Source organism: Leishmania major, chromosome 15, assembly GCF_000002725.2.
Source record: "Leishmania major strain Friedlin complete genome, chromosome 15".
In the NCBI taxonomy this organism is placed as follows: Eukaryota; Euglenozoa; class Kinetoplastea; order Trypanosomatida; family Trypanosomatidae; genus Leishmania; species Leishmania major.
This window is the reverse complement of record NC_007256.2, coordinates 578,788-598,090: the sequence shown is the minus strand read 5'-3', so window position 1 is coordinate 598,090 and position 19,303 is coordinate 578,788. Positions and strand designations below refer to the sequence as shown.

Genomic DNA, 19,303 nt, shown 5'->3' with positions numbered 1-19,303 from the left:
GTCGGTGTAATCGGATGCACCAGCCACGTGTGTATGCCGGTGTCTGTAAGTGAAGAAGTCAGAGATTGGTACGCTTGTGCACAGACTCAGATACCCATATATATGCCAATAAAATCGATTATTGTATCTCGGCCATTCACCAAGCCCTCCCTCCCCCTCGCCCACTCCCATTCCGAGTGTGCTGTACTTTGTTTCTTCCTCCTTCTTCAATTTCTCTTCCCCCCCCTCTTCTCTTGATTTCGTCCCCCTCCCGCTTCTCGCACGAAACGACAGGAGGGCGGTGCGATGTGGCTGAGGCCGATGCTGGAACACTGGGAAAACGCCGCAGAAACGTCTTGGATTTAGATCTGTCTCACCCTCCCCTATACCTATCTCTCCCGCCACCAGTGTAGGCGATGGAGTGTCTATTGTGTGGTGGACGGTGCTCCTGTTGGGTAAATGGCCTGTAGGATGTTCGAAGTACGTGTTCTTCTCAGCACAACGCTGGATGTCCTGCGCTTGCCACCGCGTCTGTCTCCCACATTCTCTGTATGTTTCACCTTCTCTCTCCCGTTGGCACAAGGCAGGCATCGAGCGTGTGCGTTCTTTTCTCTTGGCGATGGCGCACGCTCTGTGCTTCTTTTCGTCTCTGCTCGCTGTTACCCTCCCGCTGTCAGTGCGCCTCTCTTGTTCTACGACTTCGCGGCTCTGTTCCACTCCCCCCCCCCTATCTCCCCCCCCCCCACACACACACCACTCCCATCTGTTCGCGTACTATATGCTCAATGCTGAGCCTGGGTTCCAAGTGGTTCTCTTGCTCTTCGTCGTCCCCGTCTCGCGCTCTTGTCTCTCTTTTCCCGTTACGGTTTCCTGTCTGTCGCCACTTTCTCGGCATCCCCGACCCGATGTACAACTCAAGCCCCCCCCTAGGGCTCACCTCCGTCTTCCTCCTCCCCGAACCCCATGTGACGTCGCTTCTCTTCTCTCTCCCGATTTTTGTCTTCCTTTTTCTCTTTTACGATTGGATTGCACTTCTTCGTGCTTCCGCGTATGATAGGACGCCGGCGTGGCCCCCCCCCCTTCCACCTCCCGCACCTTCTCTCCGTCCCTCTTCCCACGTGTAGCTGTCCGTGCTTTTGTGCGAAGTCGATGCAATCCAAACCAAGCTGTGTGCGCGGAAGGAGAGCGACAGAGAGAGAGAGAGCGAGCGAGCGGAACTGGAGAAGGTGCCGCTCACCAACAGAAGAGGAAAGAGGCGGGTACGTTACACCACGAGCCAAAGCGAAAGAAAAGTAGGACGGTACCGCACACACTGCGGTACGCCCGGAGACTCGTTCCCTCGCCATGACCGCCGCCAAAGAAGCCGTGTTAGAGTGAACCAGATTGTTTCTGAGTTGCTCCCCGGTGTGCTTGGCTGCGGCAGCACCTCTCCCCCTTCACGTCTGCGGCGGGCCACGCGCGGTGAGAGGGCGTAGACACACCACGCATGGGAGAAGACAAAACATGAGATGACGAACACCTCGTGCGGTGCTGAAAGCAGTGCTAAGTAGCGTCTTTAAGGCACCCCACAGGACGACTGCTCTGTCGGCGACTTCTATCCAGATGTGTTCATCCTCGTGTACCTCTCCCTTGATTCGCCTGTGTTCCACGCACGTGCTCCACCTCATCATACTTTACTGATCCTCCCCCTCCTCTTCCCCTGCTCTGCGACACCTTCTCTTCGACACTTGCCACGACCTGTCGGTGCGCCCTTCTCCCTCCTCTCGCCACGTCCTGCCCCACTTCGACACCCTGGGAAACTTGCACGTGCTCGTGCACGCGGCCGTTTGGCACCTCACCCATCTCCCACACGCCGACATACATATGCCCCGCTCCTCGCTTCAGCAATAACAGGTTAGGCATACACACGTACACAAGTGCACTTCCATCACTACAACTCTTTTGACAGGACTACCACCCTTTTACAACCCTCCCCCAACACGAGAAATGACTGGAGAAATCAGCGAGAAGGCCTTCCCTCTTTCGACGGACCGCCTCAGCCAGACCATCCTCGATCTCGTGCAGGAGGCGAGCAATGCCAAGATGGTGAAGAAAGGTGCCAACGAGGCCACCAAGGCCTTGAACCGCGGTATTGCGGACCTGATAGTGTTGGCGGGTGACACGAACCCGATTGAGATTCTCCTGCACCTCCCCCTCTTGTGCGAAGACAAGAACGTCCCGTACGTCTTCGTGCCGTCCAAGACGGCGCTTGGCCGCGCGTCGCAGGTGTCTCGCAATGTCGTGGCGCTAGCCATCCTTCAGGGCGAGAACAGCCCTGTTGCGGCGAAGGTGCAGGCAGTGAAGCTCGAGATCGAGCGCTTGCTCTGAGGTGTTTTTCCTTGCTTTCTGTTTGTAATTTTTTTTTGTATTTGCGTGTTCCCTGTGTTTCTGTTCTCTTTGTTGTTTGCACTCGAGCTAAGACTGCCGTGTGACAGCGCCTCCTGGTGAACGAGGATGACCAACATGCGGGGCTGCGCGGCGTGCATGTCGCCATTCCTGTGAGAGAGCTGCAGCAGCGGCGGTGGCGGCGGCAGAAATCCTGTGGTGCAGTTTGATCGAAGAAGCGCTATAGCGACATTCCTTTGTTGTTGCTGTTTTCGCTTGTTAAAGTGAGAGAGCGATAAAGGGACGCTGTCTTCTGGGATTCTTCGCTCGAGTAGCGAAACGGGAGAGTGGGAGGGACAGCAGCGGCAGCGGCAGAAACATGCACACCGCTATGCAGCCGCAAAAGCTGAATCAGAAGAGAGGCCTCCACTCCCTTTCCCTTCGCTTTGGTGACGGCACGCTGTCTCCTATACGCCTCACGTTTTCGCTGCTGCTGATGGCTCTCGTCTACCACTGTGTGTCTCTGTCGGCAATCGGGGCATTCTGCGTCGCCTGGTGCACTCGAAGCCCCCCCCCCTTCCCTCTCTCTCCCGCCATTCCTGTGGTTCTGTAAGGAAGAATGCGAAGATTCCTTGATCGGCACGCGAATGGGAAGTCTTGCGTGTGTGTAAGCGCACAGTTACGCAGCCATGAAGCGTCTTTTCCTTCTCTGTAATTGTGAGTGAAGATTAATCGGTATAAGAAACCCGTTTAAAAGTGAGGGCGCGCAGTGTGGGCAGGCGAACCAGGCTAACCGCCAGCCGAATTGGTCCTCCGGAGAAGCGGTTTCTCTCTTCGTGTGCTTGACTCACGGAGGTCTGTTGGCGCAGCCGTGGCACATGTTGGCTTCGCCGACACTGAAGGATGGACTCTACAGGATGTAGACAGGCGGGAGACGGATGATGCGTGCCCTTATCCTTCCACAAGAGCGTCTCTCTTTCCCACTTCTCGCCACCTCTGCGCGACCGGGTGCCATTGTTGCTATTCTCAGCGCTGTATTTCCAGTGCTGCATCCACCGGTAGAAGCGGAGAGAGGGGAAGGTGGTCGAGAGGTTGCTCCCCTTTTGTGAGGCGCCACACACGCTTCTCACACATACCAGATCTGTTTCGCTGTCTCACCGCGTTGATATGCCCATGCTTTTGTTTTGTGTGTGCAGCTCTCACACGCACATTGCTCTCCCTCCTCACACTATTTTCCGCCTCTGTCGACTTCTCTGTGTCCTTTCGTTTACAGCCACGGAGGGCTTCGCAGTGCCTGTCGTCGTGTCTGCATCCGCGCGTGTATGCGGCCCTCTTGAATACGCGGCTGTCCCACGCCCCTAGCAACACGCGCGCGCTCTCGATCTCGCTCAGTTTTGATTCGCCGCATCGAAGCCACTCACCCAACTGCGCCACACATACACACACACACACACACACACACACACAGGTAGCATGTCTTGCACAGCCAAGTGCAGCGGCTACGCCTCTCTGCGCGCCGAGTGCGCACGGGAGCCCTGCATGGCGAGCGGCATGTGCACCTTGCTGAACCCCCGTATCGTAGACTGCGCCTCGTGGTGCTGCACGAGCCGAAGCGGGTATGTCTTCTTCCTGGTCGTGCTCTTCTGCGCCGGGACGTTTGCTTTGTGCGCCTCCTACTACCTCTACCGCCTTCACCAGATCAACGTCGAGGGCGGTGTCGTGCAAGAGAACGGCGAGGCTGTGGTGGTGGCCGAGCCGCCGACGGGGGAGGAAATGGCCGCTGCACGCCGCAAGAAGCGTGCTGTTGTTGTGGACCCGGCCCTGCTCAAGGAGCTCGAATCCAAGCATTGAACGGGGAAGAGGCGGGATCCATGGCGGGGCGGAGAAGGAAGCGAACCCCTCAATCCTCCCCTATCACGTTCTCCATCTCTCTCTCGCTCTGATGCCTTCATCGCTGATCCATAATCCGACTGCGTTGCGTGTCTGCGCTTGCGCGCAGAACGGGGCCGTTGCCGTACATCGATGCGTTGCCGTCTGTTTTTTCTCTTCCCCGTCTTCGTCTTCCCTTGGTACCGGAGGGATGGCGAAGTCTGAGATGTTGAGCACGTTGATGTGCGTCTGTAAGTGTTTGGATTCTTGTGTGTGGGTTCCGACCAGTGCCTTGGTGGCGCCCCCCCCCGCGTTTGAGTAGTAAGACTTACACAGCGCCTCTTCTGCTGTAGGGACCCCGGCGACACCACACGGCTTATGTGTCTCGGCTCTTTGTTCTAGAATCCCTCTTCTGCTGTGGTGTTTCTGCCTTCTCGCGCACGCTTGCCTCACTGCAGCTTCGAAGACACTCCTCATCTCCTTCCTCTGTCCTTGTGCCACTCCTCTCCTCCTGCTGTGGGACAGGGACATCGCTGATTCGCGGTCCCTGGGCCGCCGCCTGCTGCAAACGGCAATATGCACCGCGATACTTGATAGAGCCTGTCACGTCTATCACCGAATGCAGCGCAGCTGAGCCCAGGCACTACATCCTGCCATGATCCTTACCACGATGAAGCACCTTGACTCTCTCTTCCCCTCTCCTTCTGCCTTCTTCTGTGTATGTGCGTGCGTCTGTGTAGGTTTGCGCAGAGTTCATTTTCTGTCTCCCCTCTGCCTCCCCCCCCCCGAGCACATTTGTATCCGTCATCGCCTTTTGCTTGTCTGTGTGTGTCCTCCCTCCCCTCCCTTCCTCCCTCTCTCCCTCCCCATCTCTCTCTTTCTCTCCCCATCTCCCGTGGTGTGACACTCACACTCGCCCGCCTTACAGACACGGACACACGCCGCACATCCTATACCTTGTGCTCGCCTGCCACCATCTTCTGCCCTCTCTCTTTCTCTGTATGTACGCATGATTGTTTGTCTGAACAAGTGTCTTCCACAGTTAACCACTGCCGCAGCCTCCCCCGGCTCCTCGCTCGTGACGCCCCTCTTGTCTGACATCCTTTCTCTCCCTCTCCCCCTTCCCCCCACTTCCGGCTCACAAAAACGTATTGGCAATGGAGGCGTCAGCACCCGGCAAGGTTCTCATCCTTGGTAGCTACCTTATTGTGGAGTCGTGCACCCCGGCCAATGTCGGTATCTCGATCGGCGTGAACGCGCGCTTCACGACGCGCATCGTCAAGGCGGAGCCCACAACGACCGGCGCTTCGGGGAAAACGACTATCCACATGAGGTCGCCGCAGTTCCGTCAGTCATTCTGCTTCGTCGCCAATACGTCAGCGCCCGGCACCGTCGCGGTGAAGCAGACGGAGGGGCCGGGGAGCCCGTTTATCTTCAACGCTGTCCTGTACTCTGTGGCGGCCGCCCAGTCGCTGGGCAGCAGCACCGATGGCGAGATTTGGGTAGAGCTTCTGGCTGACAATGACTTTTACAGTCAACGCAACTATTTAGAGAGTCAAGGGAAGGACGTGAACGTGGCCAACCTGCGCTCCCTGCCACCCCACCTGCCGCTGGTCGGTGCCATCTCCAAGACCGGCTTGGGGTCTTCTGCGGCCATGACCACCAGCATCGTGGCGTGCCTTTGCCACCATTTCAACGCGGATGGGTGCTCACACGAGTACGTCCATCGTATCGCCCAGATCGCTCACAGCGTCACACAGGGCAAGATCGGCAGCGGCTTCGACGTGTACACCGCCGTCTACGGCACATGCGCCTACCGCCGCTTTCCTGTGAGCCGCGTATCGATGATGATGATGGCCAGCGCTCAGCCACCGAGCTCGGTCGAGGTAGAGACACTGAGGCGGTGTGTGGACATGAACGAGGTGTGGGTGCCGCCCGAGTCGTTCCGCCTACCGCCTGGAGTGAAGCTGGTCCTCGGAGACGTGCACCAAGGCGGCTCCTGCACTCCTGGTATGGTTGCAAAGATCATGGCGTGGCGCAAGTCTGTCGCTGACACCCCAGACAACCTTTGGGAACAGCTGCGTCGCAACAATGAGGCGTACATCGCCGCTCTGCGTCGCATGATCGACGAGGCGGCAGCGAAGCCGGACGTCTACGCGGCTTCTATGGCAGCGCTCCAGCAGGTGCCCTCGCTGCCGCTGTTCAGGGCAGACGGCGAGTCGATGCAGTGCATCGTCGAGGCGTCCCGCTTCGCAGCCCGTAGCCGTGCCCTCCTGCGGGACATGGGCGTGGCCGCGGAGGTGAAGGTGGAGCCGGTAGAGCTGACCGATCTCTTGGACGACACGGCGACTCTGCCGGGTGTGTTCGCGGTCGGATGCCCTGGCGCCGGCGGCTACGACGCTGTGTTCGCCCTCGTGCTCGGCGACGAATGCGCCGCTGCTGTGGAGGCCTTTTGGGAGCACTACACTAAAATGAACGTCTGCCCTCTCCTGGTGCGCGAAGACCCGAGCGGCCTGCTGATCCAGCCCCCACCGTGATGCCGAGGCAGCAGAACATCAATGCGTTTTTGTACCGACACGTTTGTGCGGCATGCTGTCGTCGGCAGAGAGTTGGATACAGCAAGAGTTTGGCCTGTCTCTCGCCCCCTCAGTCTGTCTGAATGCCGCGTACAGCACAGCACACGGTCAGCAACCATACGACCTGCACGGTGCCGCTGTAAGACGGTTTCACCTGTGCTTTTGATCGTTTGTACCTCTGCCTCTCTGGAAGCACCTGTATGCGAAGGCTATGTAATAACGTACATGTGCAGCCGCGGGAAGCCGATTACCACTCAGGTTTTACCGCCTTTGCCACCACAACAGCAGTTAAACAACAAGTGGTTTTGCAGGGTGATGTGCCGGCACCCCACCTCCCAAAGGCGCCCGAGCCTCTCGTTGCCCCATCTTGCTGCATCGAGTCATCTCGAGCTCTTCGCATGCGCGACTCTTTTCACCTCCCCACCACCGCCACCACCTTCGTCTCGCTTCATGTGCATATCTGCCCATGCGCCACTGGCTGCATCACGTGCGGCATCCGCCGCCTCTTGCCTCGCTTGTTGTTCCTTCATACGGCTGCCCCCCCCCCACACACACACACCACCACCACCACCACCACCACCACCTTCTCGGCGTCGGCACCGCCATCATCGCCGTCCACGAACGTGAGCCAATCGTCATGGGCACCACCGCTCACGTCAGCCTGCCGCACATATACACCCATACACGCGTACCGTCTGCACACACACATACACACATACGCCTGCGCCCTGTACAGCATAGCACGTCATCTTCTCGCAAGCACCTCTACGCCACTTTTCGTGATCATGCTCGAGGCTCAGGTCCAGTACGCCAGCCTGTGGAAGCGCCTGGTCGAGTGCATCAACGGGTTGGTGAATGAGGCGAACTTCGACTGCAACCCGGGAGGTCTGTCCATTCAGGCCATGGACTCCAGCCACGTCGCCCTCGTGCACATGTTGCTGCGTGACGACTGCTTTGTCAAGTACCAGTGCGAGCGCAACATAATCCTTGGCCTCAACCTTGCCTCCCTCTCCAAGGTGCTGAAGATCGTCGACGGCAACGACAGCCTCAGTCTGCGTCACGACGATGACTCGGACGTGGTCACCCTCACCTCAGAGAACCCGGAGAAGACGCGCAAGTGCGAGTACCAGCTGAAGCTGCTCGAAATCGAGGCGGAGTCGATGGGCATTCCTGAGATGGACTACCGCAGCACTGTCACACTCAACTCCGCCGAGTTCGCGAAGATTGTGCGCGATATGCAGGTCTTCGGCGATACTGTCACCATCGCCATCAGCAAGGAGGGCGTGAAGTTCAGCTCATCGGGCGATGTTGGGCAGGGCTACACATTCCTTCAGGCCGCCGGCGTGTCGGATCGCAGCGCCAAGTCGGAGGTGAAATCAGAGGTGAAGGCGGAGGCCCGGGACGAGGACGAGCACGAGCCTATCTCTCGCCGGTACAACAAGGCGGAGGGCGGCAACGGCGCCATCGGGGTCGAGGTGGCGATGGAGGAGCCCATCACGCTCTCTTTTGCGCTCCGCTTCATGGGCATCTTTGCCAAGGGCTCGACGCTCAGCGAGCGCGTCACGCTCAAGTTTGCCAAGGACAGTCCTTGCATGGTGGAATACGGCATCGACAACGTCGGTTATCTTCGCTATTACCTGGCGCCCAAGGTGGACGATGCGGAGTGAAAGCGACGTATGGATGGATGTAGCAAAATGAAGTGGTGAGAGAGGGGGCCATGTGCTATGAAGGCACCCCTCCCCCTCCCCGGTAGCGCGTGTGTGATCAAGACGTGGTGCTGCCACACGCACCGTCCTCCCCCTCCTCCACACGCTCCTCATGCGTCCCGCCCTCACGCCGAGTGCTCGTGGCCGTCGTTGGATTCTTTTTTATATATACATCGACCGGGCTGTCTGTCTGTGCGTGCGCGTCTTGTCTCCCTCATCCTGCATGCTCACAGCGGTCATCTCCTCCCACCCCTCCTCATTGGCCACCGCTTCCGTGAACCCTCCCTCCCCCTCCCTCAATTTCATAGACATAGAAAACCGCCTCTCTCTCTCACACGCAGACCTGGCACACCATGACGCCTCGTTGCCACTGGTGTACTGTTGTGCTCTGTTTGGCTTCCTGTCCACTTCCGCGGGAGGGGGCCGCCGGGCAGAGCGTGTCGCCACCGGGAGAAGGCGCTGAGGGGCGGGTGCTTGTTCATCCTTGAGATGGTGTGTGCAATACAAGCCCCCTCCCCCCTCCCTTCTTATGCCCAACGGGGTGCTAAGAGGTGCGAAGAGAGGTAGGTGCAGGACGAGACGACACCCTTCAGCTGACGTTGCACACGCGCAGAGCGGACGCGTGGAGTGACGAGCAGCCAGAAATGACATGGGGGAAGACCGGAGGCAGGGGAAGGGCACTAATGCCTTTAAATTGTGTAGGAACGTGCATGCGATACTGGTGTGTGCATGTACGTGTGCCTGTGCGCACACCCCTTCGTTCGCTCGCTGGCTTCCTGTCTGCGTGCACACACAACGCATAGAAGTTGACTAAAGAAAAGAGAGGCGTTCTTACAGAGAAAGTGGAGCCCTCCACCCCCCCCTCCAACAGCGGTGACGTGTGGCGCGTGTTTTAGGGGATTTTTCTTCTTCCTTGTCTCTGCTGCGTGCATGGCTGATGCGTGTGCGCTTGAGGTCGTCTCAAGACAGAGAGAGGGAGTGGACGAACGAAGGTGTGGCGTGCGCGATGATGTTGGCTCGATCCTTTTATTTCCGTTTCTGCACGCTTCCTGTTTCTGACCGTGGTGTTCATGTGCCGCAGCGCGCTTCGACAACGTCTTCGATGAGTGGGAGGGGGGAAGTGATCATCTAACCTCACGCGCAACTACGGCGCTCAAACAGAAGAACCACAATCGCACCCTCTCGATGTCAGCTGCCAGCAGTGCCGGTCCCTCCCCCTTCTCCCCATGCACCGCGGCAAGGAAAGGTGACCGCGAGACGGTCCGTGGAGGCGCTCTTCTTGCCTCTGTGCGTGTGTTGTAGTGCAATGCTCGCCAGCGGAAGATGGCGTGTGCCACTGCAACGCCAAGGATTGTTGTGACCTACACATGTTGCCCCTTCGTCTCTTCCCTCGTACACGGCCGCCGGCGCCCTTTACTTGCGTTCTTCTTGCACGCGTGCCCGTCTCGCTCTCGCTCTGTTTTTCGTTTCGACATTGCACGCTGACAAGCGTGCACAAAGCAGGGTCATCTGTTGCACACGCACCCATCACCACGTACACAGAGTAACCCCCCCCCCGAAGAGACACTCACGAAAACAACGTTCCGCCTATTCCGCCCGCGCTTGGCAAAGATGGCGGGACCGGCAGCTGCGGAAGTGAAAGAAATGGAGACGAAGCGCGACCTGTCGATCCTGCAGAGCGGCCGTCCCGTCCCGGGGTGCCGGAACACGCGCGAGCTGCTCGAGACGCACGAGAAGGTCACCGGCGGGAAGCCGTACTTTCGCTTTCCTCCGGAGCCAAATGGCTTCCTGCACATTGGCCATGCCAAGAGCATGAACCTCAACTTCGGCAGCGCACGCGCGCACGGTGGCAAGTGCTACCTGCGCTACGACGATACGAACCCCGAGTCGGAGGATCAGGTCTACATTGATGCTATCATGGAGATGGTGAACTGGATGGGGTGGAAACCGGACTGGGTCACCTTTTCCTCCGACTACTTCGACCAGCTGCACACCTTCGCCGTGCAGCTCATCAAGGATGGGAAGGCCTACGTCGATCACAGCACGCCAGACGAGCTGAAGCAGCAGCGGGAGCAGCGCGAGGACAGCCCGTGGCGCAACCGCAGCGTCGAGGAGAATCTGCTCCTCTTCAAGCACATGCGCCAGGGCCGTTACGCTGAGGGCGAGGCGACGCTTCGCGTGAAGGCCGATATGAAGAGCGACAACCCGAACATGCGCGACTTCATTGCGTACCGCGTCAAGTACGTCGAGCACCCGCACGTCAAGGACAAGTGGTGCATCTACCCAAGCTACGACTTCACCCACTGCCTCATCGACTCGCTCGAGGACATCGACTACAGCCTGTGTACGCTGGAGTTCGAGACGCGCCGCGAGAGCTACTTCTGGCTGCTGAACGAGCTCAACCTGTGGCGTCCGCACGTGTGGGAGTTCAGCCGCCTGAACGTGACGGGCTCGCTGCTCTCGAAGCGTAAGATCAACGTGCTGGTGCGCAAGGGCATTGTCCGCGGGTTTGACGACCCCCGTCTGCTCACCCTTGCCGGCATGCGTCGCCGCGGGTACACTCCGGCCGCCATTAACCGCTTCTGCGAGCTGGTTGGTATCACCCGCTCCATGAATGTAATTCAGATCAGCATGCTGGAGAACACCCTGCGCGAGGACCTCGACGAGCGCTGCGAGCGCCGGCTGATGGTGATTGACCCAATCAAAGTGGTGGTGGACAACTGGAAGGGCGAGCGAATCTTCGAGTGCCCGAACCATCCGCGCAAGCCTGAGCTCGGTGGCCGCGCCTTGACATTTACGGACACCTTCTACGTCGACCGCAGCGACTTCCGCACAGAAGACAACAACAACAAGTTCTACGGACTCGCCCCTGGCCCACGCGTGGTGGGCCTCAAGTACTCAGGCAACGTTGTGTGCAAGAGCTTCGAGGTGGACGCCAATGGACAGTCGATGGTGATTCATGTAGACATCGACTTCGAGCGCAAGGACAAGCCGAAGACAAATATCTCCTGGGTGAGTGCGACGGCATGTACGCCGGTGGAGGTGCGCTTGTACAACGCGCTCCTCAAGGACGACCGTGCCGCCATCGATCCCGAGTTTCTCAAGTTCATCGACGAGAACAGTGAGGTGGTGTCGCACGGGTACGCGGAGAAGGGCGTCGAGAATTTCAAGCACTTCGAGTCGATCCAGGTGGAACGCTTCGGGTACTTCGTCGTCGACCCTGATACGAAGGTCGACCACCTCGTCATGAACCGAGTGCTGGGCCTGCGCGAGGACAAAAGCAAGGCCACCGTTGGCGAGCCGGTGCCTACGAAGAGGAAGTAGCAGTAGCGGCACCGACGCAGCAAGAAATACGGGCCGAGGGTGGCCCCGCCTCTCTTCTTCATCAGCTTTTGTTTTGTCGCGCGGTGTTGTTGCAGAAAGGCCGCGGAGGCGGCGCAGAGGACAGGGAGAAGGACAGCGCACGCAGTGGAGGTGCTCTGGTCTGCAGCGCTGCACGGCAATAGCAGGTGTGACACACACACACACACAATCGGATGTATGCAAGGCTGCGGCTCATCTCCATCGTACCAGCTGTCTCCCCCCCCCCTCACCACCACCTCCCTACCGCCTCTTCCAAGATATGTGCCTCTCTTTCTTGTGCTCTGGCTCGCACAGCCATCATGGCCATATCGCCTTCTCTCTCTCCTTCCTGCCTGCGCTCATCTTGCCGGCTCACCAGCAAGATGAGTGCGAGTGCGGTGTGACACGATTTGACCATACTCGGCAGGGGAGAAGGAGCTGAAAACTGGAAAGGCAAGCATCTGAGATCTGAGTGGGGAGGGGGAACGGTCGTGCTGTTCACGTGTGTGTGGTGTGTTGGATCTCCTCCTTTTCCGTGGCCTGTTGCTAGCATTGGCCCGTCAACGCCACGCATGCCACCACGACTCGCCCACCCATTCTAATCGCACATTACTCAAGCACACATGCTCATGCCCTTGACCGGGAATGGAGAAGATCAAGGCTAACAGATTAGCGACGAGAGATAAGAGACGCAGTCGGTGCTGATGCGCAAGCGAAGAAGGTGTGCCGACTAACTTTACGTTGGCGTTGTTGTATGCCACACTGTGAGCAACCAATGTATAACGTAAGCCACGAAGCAGGCAGTCCGCGGTTGCGCTACCCGTCGAAAGCGCCCCCTCTCATGTGCCGTACGTCGGCGTGTCCAGCCTCTGCCGCCGTTGTGTTCTTGCTCTTGTCCGCAAATGTAGAGCACCTCTACCGCGCGAAGCCGCACCTAACGGAGAAAGCAATGAAAACCCTGACGGCACACCCTATACCCTCTGTGCACACGTCTCTCCACCTCTTCTCCACTTCTCTCTTCTTCTTCCTCTTCCTCGGCGTGCGGCTGCCGTTGTTACTGCGGGACGGACGTTGCTGCATCGACCCATAAATGCGCTGCTCTTCTTGGTTTTCACGCTGAAGACATTCCCCTCCTCACCCCCCCCCTTCCGCCCCACACGCACTCCGTTGTCGTCTCTCTCTCTCTTGCCTGCACAGAGTCCTCTCCGAGGAAAACCAAAAAAATATCAACAGCAAGCGCGGCCTCTTCACGCAGATGTCATTGACGCCTCTGGACAGTGCACAGCCCACCAATAGCAGTGGTGAGCCGACGCACACGCTCACTCGTGCGAAGCAGACGCACTCTCTGGATCGATTTACACCCGCGCACGACATGCCATGCGAGCACGTCCAGCCCAACACCGTTGGACGCGTGAGCGACGAGCTGCTGGACATGCTTGCCGAGGACCATCGCATCAATCTCAAGCACCACTTGGTAGTGGATAAGTTGTTCAAGGCGTACCTGCTAGAAAAGAAGAACTTCGCCAACGTGATGCGAACCTAAAGGAGAGGTGTGCGTCCATCGCGCATGCGATGAAAGTAGGTGGAAGGGGTGGTGACGTGGCAGGGGAAGAGGGCCGGTCGCGATACCATCTGTTTCCGGCCCTCCCCTCGCTCTCGCGCGAACTCGTTTACACCGGTGCACTGCCCTCTTGAAGGCTATTGGTGCCCTTTCCCGTGTCCATGTATCTCGCTGCTTCTTACTGTTGTTAATATCTTCGTGCGGAAGTGAGCGCACATGTTGTCATCATCTGCAGTCTAACGCTCCCTTTTGTGGCCTTCTTTTTCCGCGGCGAGCGGCTCCCCTCTTCTCCGAACCCGCTCGATGGTGGTGAAAGGGTGCCTTTTACGTGGAAATGCCGAAGGCCAACTCTCCTGCTTGCCTCCGCACCTCCTCCGCTCTCCGTCCTGCGCCAGCAAGTCGGCGTGCACCGGTCCCTGCGGAGGTTTTTCCTTTATTGTTTTGCTTTTCGCGTGTGTGTGTGTGTGTGTGTGTGTGTGCGGATCCTTTTTGCTTGCCTTCCGCGGGGCGCATACGCCTGTGGCAAGACCCGAGGGAGCGAGGGAGGGACGACGGAGGCGTTGTTCTTATATTCCCTTGCTCACTGCGAGCGATAACTGCACCTCAATCGCCAGTGCGTCTTCCGGGTCCCTCCTCCCTCGTCGCTGCCGCTATCCGTGCCCTCACAGTAAGCCCCGCCACACCCCACTCCTTCATGTATTCACCCGGTGAGACAGGAAGGTGGAAGCGAAGGTGTTTCCTCACTCCCGTCCTGTGCACAAGCACAGGCATATGCGGGTATGTCTGCTCTTGTATGGAGGGCGCACTTGGTTCCGACCGGTGTGGCCCTCTCGGTGTAAGCGGCACGACCGCACACAAATACACACATCACCCCGGAAGTCGGGTCGATGGAGACAAGTATGCCGACTCGCTCAATGGCCTCAGCGTAAAACGTTCTCTCCCCCCTCTCTCACGGCGGCGAAAGAAGGGGAGGACTCATCTCGTGACGTGAGTGCCAGCGCGCCGCTGATGAGCTCGCAGCTCCACCCTCCGTCTTTCTTATTTCCCAGAGCGCATCCGGCGCCTGTCCTTCCGATGCTTCTTCCTCATCAGAATTTCCCGTCTTTGCCCGGACGCGTGTTCGCTTATTGTGAGTCGGTGCCGCCACACTCGTCGTTTGGCCGCCACCGCTGCCGCCACGCCACCTCCTGTCGCTCACCTCCGCTAACGACGCCGTTGATCGTTGAACCTCCTTTCCTGCGTGAATGTGCACCCCTCCCCCTGCTTCACTATGTCCCTGCGTATAGGCGTATATGTATATATCTATAGGCCTTGGATACGTGTATATACATATGTATGTATATATGTATGTATATATCGGTGTGTGCATGTCGGTGCACATATAGACGAATGCGTGCCTGTGCGTGCGTGTGTCGAAAACGGCAAGGGGAAGGGGGCAGAGGAGACGTCTTTTATGCGTGGATGCACCTGTACTTCACCTTTGCAGCTCCGCCACCTGCCCGTCCCCACCCCCTCTCCCTCCCTCGCGTAGCTCTGCGTTTACATCCCCCACGTCTTGGCCAATACCAGGCTGACCGACAGACTCACAGTGGCCCCGTCATTGAGCTGCCAGGCCCTCGGTAACGGATACATCTATGCACTACCTCTTCCCCTTCTCAACCCGCTCTCGTGGGCTGCCCTCTTCTACCGCTCCTCCATGTCCCTCTCGCTGACTCTCGCACACCTACCTCGCCTTCTCACACACGCGTGCGGACATCGCGCTCACAAAGAGTGAACTGCACACACACACACACACACACACACTTCTCGGTTCCCAGCAGCGCACTGTGACTTTTCCAACATTGGGGGCCCAAGAGCAAGCAAAGAAGCGTGACGAGGACGGAGCCCAAGACACGCAGCTCGCCTCTGTCTTCTCCACCTTCACCATCGCGCTTGAGCTGCCCCACACCTTTCTCTGCCCCTCCCCACCGCCGCCTCTGGCACACAGTCGGGCATTGGCACCTGCAAGGGCACTTTGTGTGCTTCACGACGAAAGACCGATGAGCAAACGTGGACGGCAGGATGATCAGGAGGACGTCGCGCACGCCATCGAGGTTTTATGCTGTCGATCAGCTGTAAAAGGGGAGACTGAGGGCGTTAGCCTGACCCCACTCGAGCAGCAGGTAGTGGCACTGAAAGAATCCATTTCGCCGCATGTGATCTTGATGGTCGCTTGCGGTTATCGTGTAAAATTCTACGGCTCCGACAGCCGCGCCGTCAGCCGCCGCGTCGGCATCATGTGCATTCCAGGGCAACCCTTCGAGTACAGCAGTTTCCCGTACACCCGCGTGGACCTCTACGTGCACCGGCTTGTGGCTATGGGGTACCACGTCGGCTTTGCTGACCAGGAGTCGGCGGCTATGCGGGCGGCGGACGGGCTCAAGTGCGGCCTCTTCACCCGCAGTGTGTCGCAGCTGTATAGCCGCGGCACCCTCCTCCCCACGGAACGTGTCACTAGCGGCGGTGGCAACGGCTGCGGCCCCGGAGATGCCTCCAAAGTCCCAGAAGAGGAGAGCTGCGCCGGAGCGGGAGAAGCCAAGGAGGGGGATGGCAACGGCTTCAGCTGGCCACCGCCGCACGCGCCTCCTTCGCCAGACGCAGGCGCGTCGGAGCTCTTCCTGTGTTTCATAGACGCCGGCCGCTGCGGTGGTACGCGCGGCATCAACGACGCTGACGACGCACCCACAGCAGCGCGGCCGCCGCTGTCGGTGGTGCTGGTGAGCTTCGTGACGCAGCGGTGCCTGCGCTTCGACGTTCGAGGCGCTCTCGAGCTGGAGGATGTCACGCAGCGGTACGACATCGCCGAGGTGATTGTGCTGGCGGTAGAGTCCCCATCGAGAGCGTGCGGCAGCCGCGACGTGTCGCTGCAACGCACGACAGCATGCTTTTTGAAGGCTCTGCCAGAGGTATACGCCACGGCTCTGCGCCAGGGGCTGGCACTTAACTTCGGGCCGACGGCGAACGGGGAGGAGGATGGCAAGGACGTCAGCGTCTCTGGCTACGTCTATGCCGCAGGGCAGAGCATCGACGCTGCCATTGAGGCGTATCTGAAGCCGTACAGGCTGGACCAGGTGTACCGGTCGCTGTGCGCGCGCCGAAGCTCAACTGAAGAGGCGCTCCGCGAAAACGAAGAAGGAGCGGCAGCGGTGGCATTTCCAGCGCACGACGGCGCGAGCACAGACGCGCGGCTCCGCTGCCTACACCTTCCCGGTCCGACGCTGCGCGCGTTGGACGTTTTTCATAGCAGTGTAGGGCTCCGTGGCTCCTTGGTCGGGCTGCTCGACCACAGCGTCACACCGTGTGGGTCACGGTGTCTGCGCCGGTGGCTTACTGCACCTCTGTGCGAGCGCGCCTCCATTGTCGCCCGGCAGGAAGTACTCGCCTACCTCATGGTCTGCAAAGACGACGGCCAAGTCGAGGATCTGCTTCACGAGTGCGCGCGCCTGGGGGATATTGAAGCCGTCGTGAGCAAGCTGTATGCTGAGCGCTGCCAGGTTGTAGAGTTCGTGCGCCTGCTGCGCATGGTAAGAAGTGTTTCCGTGCTCGCAGCGCAGCTGTGCGGCACGGAGGGCGATGCTGGCCTCAGCAGCAGCCGACCGCCGTCTCTTCTTACTCAGCTGCTGGCGAGTGTACATGGCCCTGCGGTGGCGCGACTGCTCGAGAGGCAAGCTGCATTGCTACGCACCACCGCGACGACACCGCTAGAGTACTTCACGGAGGGCGGTCGCGCCGTGCCGGACGCGTTGCTGCCGCATCTGAAGGCCAGGCAGGAGGCGGAGGCTGCTCTGCAGGCGGAGCTGGAGGCAGCGCGAAAGGTGCTAGGCTTGCCGGGGCTCGAGTATCGCACCGTCTGCGGCACTCCCTTTCTACTCGACGTGCCGGCCTGCAAGTGCGCGCGCGTGCCGTCGGATTGGGTGGTGCAGACACGCACGAAGACGAATGTGCGATACCACACGCCAATTATCACAGAGCAGCACATTGCCCTGACGGCGGCGACGGAGCGGCTGTCGCTGGCGGCCACCGCGGCTTGGTGGCAGCACCAGCGTGACACCGTCGCTGACGCAGAAGTGATGCAGGTGCTGACGGGCGTAGTGGAGGCCATTGCATCACTGGACGCTCTCCGCTCCCTGGCGTTGGTGTCCCAGCAGCCGGGTTACGTGATGCCAGCGCTCGTGGCGCTACCAGAGTGTGCGCGGCAGTCTTCTACGTCGGCGTCGTCGCCCGTGGTGCTCACCATTCGGCAGGGCCGCCACCCCATCCTCGATCGGCTTCTCCCTCACGGCTACGTCAGCTGCGATGTGCAGCTGCGCGCCGGCGGGGCGTGGCTGCTGACGGGGCCAAATATGGGCGGCAAGTCTGCTCTCATGCGCATGGTGGGTACGTTCGTCGTGCTGGCGCAAATGGGCTGTGGCGTGCCGGCCGACGCAGCGGAGCTGCCGGTGTTCGAGGGCATATATTGCCGCATGGGCGCCAGCGACTCCATCCTTGAAGGGGCCTCCACCTTTCTCTCTGAGATGGACGAGACAAGTCGCATCCTGCGCGCCCCGCAGCTGCCCCATTCGCTCGTGCTGATGGACGAGCTGGGGCGCGGCACAAGCAGCTTCGACGGTGCTGCCGTTGCCGCCGCGACGCTGGAGTACTTGCTAGACCGTCGGGCTACCACCGTGTTCGTGACGCACTACTGCTATCTGTGTAATCCCTACGTGGCGCGGAGGACCACCGGCAGCGGAGAAAAGGAAGAGAGGCGGGTGAACGCCGACGACGCTCGCGACGTGACGTGCTACTACATGGGCTTCAAGGAGTCGGACCCAAGTCCACTCGCTGACCATGGCATGAAGCCGTCGTTGGTCTTCACCTACAAGCCGTGCCGCGGCGTCACGCCGTCGAGCTTCGGTGTAGCCATCGGCCGCGAAGCGGGTCTGCCATCTGGGGTGACGGACACCGCCAGCCGCCTAAGCGCCGAGGCGGAGCAGCAGCATCGCGTGAAGCAGGACCTCTACGAGGTGCGTCGTTTTCTGTCGGCGTGATACCATCCGAAGTGCACGATGGGGACTCTCGCCACTTCTCGACGGTCCCACCTCTCTGGGGTGGCAGATATTGGGCAGGAGCTTCACTCGTATCGGCGAGCAGCCCCCTTGTCCCTTCTCTCCCCCCTCACACGTGCACTTGAAGGGCTGGCCAGGAGGCTGTCGTGACAGTGGCGGGTCGACTTCCGCGTCATTCCTTCGCTTGCTGCGCTGGCCAATGGCCCTCGCAGCGCTCTCTCTCTCTCCTCTGTTCACCCTTCCCTCTCTCCCAAGCTGGCAAGCGCGACCTTCGCCGCCGCTTGCACCTCCTGATATGGAGCTGAAGTGTGTGCGTGGTGTGCTGCTATGGTGGTGGTGGTGGCGATAGAGTCCTTGCTACGGGACGGCGCGACTTTGACATGGCCGTAACACGCAGTGGAAGTGCGTCCGACGCGCCGCCCGTCCGCCGTAAAACCCTCATGAACAGCTGACATACAAGGCACACCGACGCCTGCGTTTCGCTGCGCCGCGTCGGTGCCTTGCACCGACAGAGAGGTGTGTGGCGAAGGGAAGAGATGCTTCGACGCTGGGCGCGGTATCGCGTAAGCCGTCTGCAGGCGAGTGCGGCACCGCTCGCCCACCACCCCGTCGTGTCGAGTTAGGCCGCTGTGCTGCACAGGCGCCCATGACGATGATGCCCATGACTATGATACGTCACCTTCGCCTCTTTCCGTCACTCTCCCTATCTTCCGCTCGCTTTCCTCGCTCTGGTGGAGGGCACGAAGTGCCCTCTGCTTCAGGGTCGAATATACACCGATACACTCGCATACGACTTCGCTTACACGCTTGCATACAGGCGCC

At 59.6% G+C, this 19,303-nt stretch overlaps 7 protein-coding genes across 7 annotated transcripts; all 7 read left to right on the top strand.

Annotated features, from left to right (window-relative positions):
- Positions 1–1,965: 1,965 nt before the first annotated feature.
- On the top strand, positions 1,966–2,346 carry LMJF_15_1470 (putative ribosomal protein S6; the record flags this gene model as incomplete). The annotated part of the gene is made up of 1 exon (XM_001682014.1): positions 1,966–2,346. The coding sequence occupies one exon, from the start codon at positions 1,966–1,968 to the stop codon at positions 2,344–2,346; it is 381 nt and encodes a 126-aa protein (XP_001682066.1).
- Positions 2,347–3,816: 1,470 nt separating this feature from the next.
- LMJF_15_1465 (conserved hypothetical protein) lies at positions 3,817–4,194 on the top strand (the record flags this gene model as incomplete). Its single annotated transcript, XM_001682013.1, has 1 exon — positions 3,817–4,194. One exon carries the CDS (start codon positions 3,817–3,819, stop codon positions 4,192–4,194), a length of 378 nt encoding a protein of 125 aa, XP_001682065.1.
- A 1,175-nt stretch (positions 4,195–5,369) lies between these two features.
- On the top strand, positions 5,370–6,749 carry LMJF_15_1460 (putative phosphomevalonate kinase protein; the record flags this gene model as incomplete). The annotated part of the gene is made up of 1 exon (XM_001682012.1): positions 5,370–6,749. One exon carries the CDS (start codon positions 5,370–5,372, stop codon positions 6,747–6,749), a length of 1,380 nt encoding a protein of 459 aa, XP_001682064.1.
- An 824-nt stretch (positions 6,750–7,573) lies between these two features.
- LMJF_15_1450 (putative proliferative cell nuclear antigen (PCNA)) lies at positions 7,574–8,455 on the top strand (the record flags this gene model as incomplete). Its single annotated transcript, XM_001682011.1, has 1 exon — positions 7,574–8,455. One exon carries the CDS (start codon positions 7,574–7,576, stop codon positions 8,453–8,455), a length of 882 nt encoding a protein of 293 aa, XP_001682063.1.
- Positions 8,456–10,105: 1,650 nt separating this feature from the next.
- LMJF_15_1440 (putative glutaminyl-tRNA synthetase) lies at positions 10,106–11,818 on the top strand (the record flags this gene model as incomplete). Its single annotated transcript, XM_001682010.1, has 1 exon — positions 10,106–11,818. The coding sequence occupies one exon, from the start codon at positions 10,106–10,108 to the stop codon at positions 11,816–11,818; it is 1,713 nt and encodes a 570-aa protein (XP_001682062.1).
- Positions 11,819–13,091: 1,273 nt separating this feature from the next.
- On the top strand, positions 13,092–13,379 carry LMJF_15_1430 (conserved hypothetical protein; the record flags this gene model as incomplete). Its single annotated transcript, XM_001682009.1, has 1 exon — positions 13,092–13,379. The coding sequence occupies one exon, from the start codon at positions 13,092–13,094 to the stop codon at positions 13,377–13,379; it is 288 nt and encodes a 95-aa protein (XP_001682061.1).
- Positions 13,380–15,436: 2,057 nt separating this feature from the next.
- Positions 15,437–18,463, top strand: LMJF_15_1420 (putative mismatch repair protein MSH3; the record flags this gene model as incomplete). The annotated part of the gene is made up of 1 exon (XM_001682008.1): positions 15,437–18,463. One exon carries the CDS (start codon positions 15,437–15,439, stop codon positions 18,461–18,463), a length of 3,027 nt encoding a protein of 1,008 aa, XP_001682060.1.
- Between the last annotated feature and the right edge of the window lie 840 nt (positions 18,464–19,303).